The following is an 11,267-nucleotide window of genomic DNA, read 5'->3' as shown; positions in this document are numbered from 1 at the left end:
TTAAGCTGTCTGGAGACGATCCGTGTCAAGCAGAATGAATTAAGGAAGACAGAGCCTAAATTTTTGCTGCGTCAAAAGAGCGCTAAAATAGGCCCCTCCTACTCAATATAACAATATTGGGAGTTTCAGTTAACGGTTTCTATGCATAAATAATATCAGCCATGTGGAAAAATGTTATGCCCCAACAAGTTTATCACCAAAGTACCTCAAAAAACGATTAAAACATGCCAGCAAAATAGTTTTAAACATCCCTTTCTTAAGGAACATGTATCTCTATAGAAAAGCCTGACAGTCATCCTACTGCATTAAAGGCTTATAACATCACTTCAGTATTAATAGCATTTTCTCAGTCAAATTCCATTACTTAGAAAATTACTTTACTGTATATATGTAAAACAGCCTGTTAACAGTCGCTCTCACTGTATTAAAGGCTCTTACTTACATTACATCGGTATCAGCAGTATTTCCTTAGTCAATTCCATTCCTTAGAAAAATAATCTACTGCACATACCTTGTTTGCAGGGTTTCCCGCACGCCATTCCCTTCTGAAAGTTACCTCACTCCTCAGAATATGCGAGAACAGCCAGTGGATCTTAGTTACTGCCGCTAAGATCATAGAAAAACGCAGGCAGATTCTTCTTCCAAATACTGCCTGAGAATAAACAACACACTCCGGTGTCATTTTCAAATAACAAACTTTTGATTGAAGAATAAACTAAGTATAAAAAACACCACAGCCCTCTCACAACTTCCTATCCGTTAAGTTGCAAGAGAATGACTGAATATGACATGTGAGGGGAGGAGCTATGTAGCAGCTCTGCTGAGTGATCCTCTTGCAATTTCCTGTTAGGGAGAGAATATATTCCATAAGTAATGGATGATCCGTGGACTGAACACACTTAACAAGAGAAAGAGGTTTTAGTTTTGCCTATTTGTTATTATAGTGGAGTCTCTCCTTCACATACACAACCCTGCATAGTGAGATATACATCACTCAAGGTAAAATGTATATTTAATAAAAAAAAAAATTGTGAGGGACCCTGCAGTGCTGATGAGACTTCTTAGATCATCTTAGCTGAGCGCAGCACTTTAGATCATTGGGTTCTCAATATGGAGCCAAGACATCAATAGCCCTATAATCTGTAAACCCTATGTATCACCTCAGTCTACCACATTTACAGTATGTATGAAACACTTCTATACAAAATACAACAGGCTTTCAGCATAAAATGTAACAGAAATGACAGCATGCTCCGCTCTACATTATGGATAATTTATTTTATTCTTTTTACACAACAAAGCATAAAATAAGATCTGTAAAAGATGTCACAACAGACTAAGTCAGCCTCCAAAATATCTGCCACAAAATGTCAGCAGAAGAACGCTTTGTTAAAGTGAAAGTAAATCCTAGCATTGTACAAACGCTAGGATTGACTATTGAAACAAATAAATAAAGGACTTTCATTCATGAAGTATAAGATACTTTATGTAGAAAGCTCCTTTATTTGTTTCAATCGGTCGCCGTTCTTAGTTGCTACAGCAGCCTACGGCTAAAAAATTTTTTTGCTAAGAGGTGACGTTTTCACCTCATAACCAATAGCCGTGCAGTAAATCCGGCTTGGCTCCCATGGACGCCAAGCCGGATTTACCGCACGGCTATTGGCTAAGAGGTGAAAACGTCACCGCTTAGCAAAAAAAAATTTTTTAGCCTTGGGCTGCTGTAGCAGCTAAGAACTGTGACCGATTGAAACAAATAAAGGAGCTTTCTACATGAAATATCTTATACTTCATGAATGAAAGTCCTTTATTTACTTCAATAGTTAATCCTAGCGTTTACAAAACGCTAGGATTTACTTTCACTTTAAGCAACACTCCAGAGACAGCCCTCTGTGCTTAGCTACACAGTCCTAAATTTCAAACTCTTAAATGCACCACCTTACCTTTTTCTTCAGCTTGTGCCTTGCCCTCTTTGCTGCTTTGCTGCTACTGGTGGATTTTGGCTCAGTGTTATTAATAAAGTCTAGCAACTCATTCACATCACGGTGATCCACAGCTTGTTCGCCAGGGGGATGCAACTTTTGCGGGATCTCCTCTTTCCGCTTGGTAAGTCGTGAGCGAAGCTTCTCACGCATTTCTGGGTAATTCCGACTTGTTGGAGCTGGAGGAGGCTGAAGAGACAAGAGATAAAACTAAAATGATCTTTCTTATACATACATGTATTAAATGCAATGTACAAACATTTGTGATTAGAATTGTATAGCTCTCTCTCTCTAATATATTTTAGATACATATAGATATTAACATCCATATAACAAATACTTGATGACAAATGTTTTTAAAAACTTAGAAATTATATATCTTTATAGCTCTGCGAGTTTGGCAGTCAAATATGTGCAACTCTATAAAGTATTTGTCATCTCAAATGCGGAGGGGAACCCTTTAATGTTTTTTTTTGTTTTTTTACACACCAGATAAGGGTTGATTTTTAAAACCAACCAGACACTGACCTGCTAGCTGAAACACCCGCTGGTCTTTTGTTAACCCTTCAATGTTTGTTGTAAACCATTTTAGACAAGACTAGCCATGCCCTTTCCAGGGTGGCTGCACTCTCCCCTAAAGTAATTCAGTTAATAGCAGATCTCACTGTGTTATGCCCGAAGAACTCGCAGTAGCAGCAGTCACAGAACTTGCCATCCCTCTGGTTGGTGGAGGATGAGGTGCATGAACTACGCTCTGAGCTGCTGTCTTCATCTTCCCCTAGACCCTCATCTGCTTCACAAGGCTGCAAGGATGAGCAGTTTGAAGAGTCGGGAAACTTGTGCCCCCTACATGTCGGGTCCCTGAAAAATGCAAGTATGCCAAGACATGAGGGCTGGTGCTTGTGTGTTCTGGGCAGCAGTCATAAAGGTGATGTCATGACGGGCCCTGATATATAACAGTGGATCTGTAATACAACCTATAAAAATGTGCAAATATCAATCAACCTATTGTATAGTTAAAATAAATTTAGATCCATACATTAACGTGAACAAATGATGTAAAATGTTGGTAGGTACTATATCTGAAGCCACCAAGTAACATAAGCAAAAAAAAGAAAAAAAAAGAAAGAAATTAAAAACGGGCATTTAAAAAGAGAGAAAAAAAAATTATTTTAAAAATGTCGGACTGGTTCCTTCAGAAAACTGTACAGTAATAGATAAATGCTTGCCTGTTACTAGTGGTCCCTGGGATGCTTCCTCCCTGTAGTACATTTCCCCCACTGCAATGGCCATTGCAGGGATGACTGCATGCTGAAAGGGGTGGAGGTGGTGGATTCACTTTGACAACAGACTGGCTAGAGCCAGCTAAGTGAGGGTCTCTATGAGTTCTAGGAGATGCAGGCACTTTAGAGTCTGCAGTATGAGGTGAAACGCTTGTTGCAGTATGAGGTGAAATGCTTGTTGCTGAAAAGGGAACCGTAGAGTTGGAAGAGGTGAGGTGTGGAGGTGGAGAGCTGTGGGGAGAAGCTGGATGCTGAGATGGAAGGCCTGTGGGGCTGTTAGGAGGGGCGCTGGGATCTGAATGCCGCTGGTGGTCAGACAAGTGGAAAGTCTCCCCTGGAAGAAGACAGGTGATGTTAGATACGCCCATTACCCCACAGCAAAATATATCAAATGGTTAGCCTACAGTTTCCAAACACAATACCAGACTGCCCCTTGATGATTTTCTGCAGGGTTTTTTTTTGTTTGCTTTAAGGCATCTATTGTGTGCTGACAATATTAAATGTTTACGGACAATGGACTTTAGAGTGCTCAAAGGAATATTTTTATTTTACGCTTGTGGCGCATGCAACCGTTTGCCAAAAGAGCTTTGGGATTTGTCATAAACGTTTTTTTTTTTTTTTTTTTAAAGTTACACAAAGGTCAAAATTACATTTTAATGATTCAGATAGAGCACATGAATTTAAACAACTTTCCAATTAACTTCCATTACATAAACAAGCACAATCTTTTTATATGCTCACTTGAGGCACCAGTTCCTACTGAGCATGTGAAAGAATTAACAAAATATACATATATGTATTTTGTGATTGGCTAATGGATGGATGATGCAGTAAGAGGGAAAAATTAATCTAACTTTGAAATTTATCAGAAAAAAAATAAATCTAATAGTCATTTTAAATTCAAACTAAGTGCTTTTGCACTGTCTTTCTATTATGCATTTGTTGATTATGTTATTTTACTGTGTTTAATGGTCTTTTAAGGATGCACTCAACACACAAATTAACCCCTTGAGTGCTAACGACTGCTCTGAGCCGTCGCAGAGTTTCTCACTCAGGTGCTAACGACGGCTCAGAGCCGTCGCTAGCACTCTCCGATCTTGAGGGAGATCTGGGGGCTCCCACCTGCTCCTACCCCGGCGATCGTGCCTGTAGAGTGACAGGCATCTCCGGGGCTTCCTGTTTTGCGTGGTGACGTCACGCTTAATGACGTGATGACATCACTGCGCAACTTTATGTAAAAAAAGACAATGGACAATATAGGGAAAGGGGGCATGCTGCTTAGAAGCCTGTATCTCAGGCATCTAAGCAGCTACAGACCCCCAAGACCCACCATTAGAAAGGTAATCGTCTAACCTTTCCAATGGTATAAGTATTGGGGATCTGAAATGAAAAAAAAAGTAGAAAAATAAAAATTAAAAATGTAAAATTAAAAAACCCTCAAATGTGCTTAGCACCCAGGTGGGAAAATGCATAGCACTCAAAGGGTTAATTAAACTTTTTTGGGGGAAATTGCTATAAGTTTTTGACCGTTTAAAATCAGTGTGCATGTACAACCCCCAATTTAAAAAAGCTGGGACAGTATGGAAAATGCAAAAAAAAAAACAAAGAGAGAGTCCTTGGTACAATTCACCCTGTACTATATTGAAAACACATTATTAACACATTATTTGATGTTTTACTTTGTGAATTTAATGTTTTTTGTTTTTTTTAAATGTACGCTCATTTCAAATCTGATGACTGCAACATGTTCCAAAAAAGTTGGGACAGAGGCCATTTTGGACTAATAGCAATGTGGCAAGTTAAAATAATAAAGTGATGTGAAACAGGTGAGGCAATCGTGTAATCATAGTATATGAAGGAGTGTCCAAAAAAGGACTAGTCCTTCAAGGCTCGCCAATCAGCCAACAGATGAGTCAACGAATAATACAACACTTTGAGAACAACATTCCTCAAAGACAAATTGGTAGGATTTTGGGCATTTCATCTACAGTGCACAATATAATTAAATGATTCAAGTAATACGGTCAAATCTGGCGTAGGTTACTGTCTCAAAAGCCAACATGAGTCTATAATGGATATCCTGATATGGGCTCGGGAATACTTTGGTAAATCTTTGTCAGTCAACACCATTTGCCACTGCATCCACAGACGCAAGTTAAGGCTTTACTATGCAAAGCAGAATCTATACATCAACACTGTCCATAAGCGCCGCTGACTTCTCTGGGCTTGGTCTCATCTGAGATGGACAGTAGCACAGTGGAATTGGGTTTTGACGTCCGACGAATAACAATTTCAAATAGTTTTTGGGAAAAAAACCAGTCATGTTCTCCGGGCCAAATGGTATGAGGGGGGGGGGGGGGTCAGTGCCGATGGCATGGGTAACTTGCACATCTGTGAGGGCACTATGAAATAAGAAAGATATGTATACATTTTGGAGCAACATATGCTGCCATCCAGACATCTTTTCCAGAGATGCCCCTGCACTTTCTAGCGGGGCAACGCCAAAACACATTCTGCCCGGATTACATGGTTGCGTAAGCATAGAGTGTGGGTGCTAGCATGGCCGCCTGCAGTCCTGACATGTTTCCAATTAAGAATGTGTGGCGCATAATGAAGGTAAAATAAGGTAACGAAGGCCCTGTACAGTTGCACAGCTGAAGACAAGCATAACAGATGAATGGGGGAAAATTCTGTTTGCTAAACTTAAACTGGTGTTTTCAGTGCCCAAACGCTTAATAAGTGTTATTAAAAGAAAAGGTGATGTTACACAGTGGTAAACAGTCGACTACTTCAATTTTTTTGGAGTGTGTTGCAGTCATCAAATTTGAATTATGAATTTAATGTATTTTTTGAAAGAAAAAAAATACACTAAAGTAAAACATCAAATATTGTGTTAATAATGCGTTTTCAAAAATAGTACAGGATGAATTGAATTTTCAAAGTGCCAACTTTTCGAAATTGGGGTTGTATATATATATATATATATATATATATATATATATATATATATATATATATATATATATATATATATATATATATATATATATATATATATATATATATATATAAAGAATATAGGTGAAAAACAAAATTTATGCTTACCTGATAAATTCATTTCTCCTGTAGTGTGGTCAGTCCACGGGTCATCATTACTTCTGGGATATTATCTCCTCCCCTACAGGAAGTGCAAGAGGATTCACCCAGCAGAGCTGCTATATAGCTCCTCCCCTCTACGTCACCTCCAGTCATTCGACCAAAGGACCAACGAGAAAGGAGAAGCCCAAGGGTGTAGTGGTGACTGGAGTATAAACCAAAAATTTTTTTAGCCTGCCATAAAAAACAGGGCGGGCCGTGGACTGACCACACTACAGGAGAAATTAATTTATCAGGTAAGCATAAATTTTGTTTTCTCCTGTTAAGTGTGGTCAGTCCACGGGTCATCATTACTTCTGGGATACCAATACCAAAGCAAAAGTACACGGATGACGGGAGGGACAGGCAGGCTCTTTATACGGAGGGAACCACTGCCTGAAGAACCTTTCTCCCAAAAACAGCCTCCGAAGAAGCAAAAGTGTCAAATTTGTAAAATTTGGAAAAAGTATGAAGAGAAGACCAAGTTGCAGCCTTGCAAATCTGTTCAACAGAAGCCTCATTCTTAAAGGCCCAAGTGGAAGCCACAGCTCTAGTAGAATGAGCTGTAATTCTTTCAGGAGGCTGCTGTCCAGCAGTCTCATAGGCTAATCGTATTATGCTACGAAGCCAAAAAGAGAGAGAGGTAGCCGAAGCTTTTTGACCTCTCCTCTGACCAGAATAAACGACAAACAGGGAAGACGTTTGACGAAAATCCTTAGTTGCCTGTAGATAAAATTTCAGGGCACGGACTACATCTAAATTGTGTAGCAGACGTTCCTTCTTCGAGGAAGGATTAGGACACAAAGATGGAACAACAATCTCTTGATTGATATTCCTGTTAGTGACCACCTTAGGTAGGAACCCAGGTTTAGTACGCAGAACTACCTTGTCTGAATGAAAAATCAGATAAGGAGAATCACAATGTAAGGCAGATAACTCAGAAACTCTTCGAGCCGAGGAAATAGCCATTAAAAACAGAACTTTCCAAGATAACAACTTGATATCAATGGAATGAAGGGGTTCAAACGGAACACCCTGTAAAACATTAAGAACTAAGTTCAAACTCCATGGCGGAGCAACAGTTTTAAACACAGGCTTGATCCTAGCTAAAGCCTGACAAAAAGCTTGAACGTCCGGAACTTCTGACAGACGTTTGTGTAAAAGAATGGACAGAGCTGAAATCTGTCCCTTTAAAGAACTAGCGGATAACCCCTTTTCTAAACCTTCTTGTAGAAAAGACAATATCCTTGGAATCCTAACCTTACTCCATGAGTAACTCTTGGATTCGCACCAATATAAGTATTTACGCCATATTTTATGGTAAATCCTTCTGGTAACAGGCTTCCTAGCCTGTATTAAGGTATCAATAACTGGCTCAGAAAAACCACGTTTTGATAAAATCAAGCGTTCAATTTCCAAGCAGTCAGCTTCAGAGAAGTTAGATTTTGATGTTTGAATGGACCCTGGATCAGAAGGTCCTGTTTCAGAGGTAGAGACCAAGGCGGACAGGATGACATGTCCACTAGATCTGCATACCAAGTCCTGCGTGGCCATGCAGGTGCTATTAGAATCACTGATGCTCTCTCCTGTTTGATTCTGGCAATCAATCGAGGAAGCATCGGGAAGGGTGGAAACACATAAGCCATCCCGAAGGTCCAAGGTGCTGTCAAAGCATCTATCAGAACCGCTCCCGGATCCCTGGATCTGGACCCGTAGCGAGGAAGCTTGGCGTTCTGACGAGACGCCATGAGATCTATCTCTGGTTTGCCCCAACGTCGAAGTATCTGGGCAAAGACCTCCGGATGAAGTTCCCACTCCCCTGGATGAAAAGTCTGACGACTTAAGAAATCCGCCTCCCAGTTCTCCACTCCCGGGATGTGGATTGCAGACAGGTGGCAAGAGTGAGACTCTGCCCAGCGAATTATCTTTGATACTTCCATCATTGCTAGGGAGCTTCTTGTCCCTCCCTGATGGTTGATGTAAGCTACAGTCGTGATGTTGTCCGACTGAAACCTGATGAACCCCCGAGTTGTTAACTGGGGCCAAGCCAGAAGGGCATTGAGAACTGCTCTCAATTCCAGAATGTTTATTGGAAGGAGACTCTCCTCCTGATTCCATAGTCCCTGAGCCTTCAGAGAATTCCAGACAGCATCCCAACCTAGTAGGCTGGCGTCTGTTGTTACAATTGTCCAGTCTGGCCTGCTGAATGGCATCCCCCTGGACAGGTGTGGCCGATAAAGCCACCATAGAAGAGAATCTCTGGTCTCTTGATTCAGATTCAGAGTGGGGGACAAATCTGAGTAATCCCCATTCCACTGACTTAGCATGCACAATTGCAGCGGTCTGAGATGTAGGCGTGCAAAAGGTACTATGTCCATTGCCGCTACCATTAAGCCGATCACCTCCATGCATTGAGCTACTGACGGGTGTTGAATGGAATGAAGGACCCGGCATGCATTTTGAAGCTTTGTTAACCTGTCTTCTGTCAGGTAAATCTTCATTTCTACAGAATCTATCAGAGTCCCCAAGAAGGGAACTCTTGTGAGTGGAAAGAGAGAACTCTTCTTTTCGTTCACCTTCCATCCATGCGACCTTAGAAATGCCAGTACTAACTCTGTATGAGACTTGGCAGTTTGAAAGCTTGAAGCTTGTATCAGAATGTCGTCTAGGTACGGAGCTACCGAAATTCCTCGCGGTCTTAGTACCGCCAGAAGAGTACCCAGAACCTTTGTGAAGATTCTTGGAGCTGTAGCCAATCCGAATGGAAGAGCTACAAACTGGTAATGCCTTTCTAGAAAGGCAAACCTTAGATACCGGTAATGATTTCTGTGAATCGGTATGTGAAGGTAAGCATCCTTTAAATCCACTGTGGTCATGTACTGACCCTCTTGGATCATGGTCAAAATTGTTCGAATCGTTTCCATCTTGAACGATGGAACTCTTAGGAATTTGTTTAGGATCTTTAAATCCAAGATTGGCCTGAAAGTTCCCTCTTTTTTGGGAACTACAAACAGATTTGAGTAAAACCCTTGTCCTTGTTCCGACCGCGGAACTGGATGGATCACTCCCATTAATAAAAGATCTTGTACGCAGCGTAGGAACGCTTCTTTCTTTATTTGGTTTGTTGACAACCTTGACAGATGAAATCTCCCTCTTGGGGGAGAGGATTTGAAGTCCAGAAGGTATCCCTGAGATATGATCTCTAACGCCCAGGGATCCTGAACATCTCTTGCCCAAGCCTGGGCGAAGAGAGAAAGTCTGCCCCCTACTAGATCCGGTCCCGGATCGGGGGCCCTCGATTCATGCTGTCTTAGGGGCAGCAGCAGGTTTCCTGGCCTGCTTGCCCTTGTTCCAGGACTGGTTAGGTTTCCAGCCTTGTCTGTAGCGAGCAACAGCTCCTTCCTGTTTTGGTGCAGAGGAAGTTGATGCTGTTCCTGCTTTAAAATTACGAAAGGAACGAAAATTAGACTGTCTAGCCCTAGGTTTGGCTTTGTCCTGAGGCAGGGCATGGCCTTTACCTCCTGTAATGTCAGCGATAATCTCCTTCAAACCGGGCCCGAATAAGGTCTGCCCTTTGAAAGGTATATTAAGCAATTTAGATTTAGAAGTAACATCAGCTGACCAGGATTTTAGCCACAGCGCTCTGCGTGCCTGAATGGCAAATCCGGAATTCTTAGCCGTAAGCTTAGTTAAATGTACTACGGCATCTGAAATAAATGAGTTAGCTAACTTAAGGGTTCTAAGTTTGAGTGTAATCTCATCTAGTGTAGATGATTCGAGTGTCTCTTCCAGAGACTCAAACCAAAATGCTGCTGCAGCCGTGACAGGCGCAATACATGCAAGAGGTTGCAATATAAAACCTTGTTGAACAAACATTTTCTTAAGGTAACCCTCTAATTTTTTATCCATTGGATCTGAAAAGGCACAGCTATCCTCCACCGGGATAGTGGTACGCTTAGCTAAAGTAGAAACTGCTCCCTCCACCTTAGGGACCGTTTGCCATAAGTCCCGTGTGGTGGCGTCTATTGGAAACATTTTTCTAAATATCGGAGGAGGTGAGAACGGCACACCGGGCCTATCCCACTCCTTAGTAACAATTTCAGTAAGTCTCTTAGGTATAGGAAAAACATCAGTACTCGCCGGTACCGCAAAATATTTATCCAACCTACACATTTTCTCTGGTATTGCAACTGTGTTACAATCATTCAGAGCCGCTAACACCTCCCCTAGTAATACACGGAGGTTTTCCAGCTTAAATTTAAAATTTGAAATATCTGAATCCAGTCTGTTTGGATCAGAACCGTCACCCACAGAATGAAGTTCTCCGTCCTCATGTTCTGCCGCCTGTGACGCAGTGTCTGACATGGCCCTAATATTATCAGCGCACTCTGTTCTCACCCCAGAGTGATCACGCTTGCCTCTAAGTTCTGGTAATTTAGCCAAAACTTCAGTCATAACAGTAGCCATATCCTGTAATGTGATTTGAAATGGCCGCCCAGATGTACTCGGCGCTACAATATCACGCACCTCCCGAGCGGGAGATGCAGGTACTGAAACGTGAGGCGAGTTAGTCGGCATAACTCTCCCCTCGTTGTCTGGTGAAATATGTTCAATTTGTACAGATTGACTTTTATTTAAAGTAGCATCAATACAGTTAGTACATAAATTTCTATTGGGCTCCACTTTGGCATTAGCACATATAGCACATGAATCTTCCTCTGAATCAGACATGTTTAACACACTAGCAATTAACTAGCAACTTGGAAATGCTTTTTCAAGTAATTTGCAATAATATGAAAACGAACTGTGCCTATAAGAAGCACAGAAAAAATTATGACAGTTGAAAATAATTAAGTTATAGCATCAAATC

The 11,267-nt window shown here is 41.2% G+C and overlaps 1 protein-coding gene across 1 annotated transcript in view; it reads right to left on the bottom strand.

Moving 5' to 3' along the window:
• Positions 1-1,922: 1,922 nt before the first annotated feature.
• The window catches only part of FAM193B (family with sequence similarity 193 member B), a 92,453-nt gene continuing 83,108 nt past the window's right edge, over positions 1,923-11,267 (bottom strand). Inside the window, exons 5-7 of the mRNA XM_053719268.1 lie at positions 3,209-3,596; positions 2,645-2,840; positions 1,923-2,168 (exon numbers count right to left, since the gene is read on the bottom strand). Coding sequence (XP_053575243.1) covers positions 1,923-2,168; positions 2,645-2,840; positions 3,209-3,596 — 830 coding nt within the window. The remainder of the gene's footprint in view (positions 2,169-2,644; positions 2,841-3,208; positions 3,597-11,267) is intronic.

This window comes from Bombina bombina, chromosome 6 (assembly GCF_027579735.1).
Source record: "Bombina bombina isolate aBomBom1 chromosome 6, aBomBom1.pri, whole genome shotgun sequence".
Classification (NCBI taxonomy): domain Eukaryota; kingdom Metazoa; phylum Chordata; class Amphibia; order Anura; family Bombinatoridae; genus Bombina; species Bombina bombina.
The sequence above is the reverse complement of the archived record's forward strand: the minus strand, read 5'-3'. Positions and strand labels throughout refer to the sequence as shown.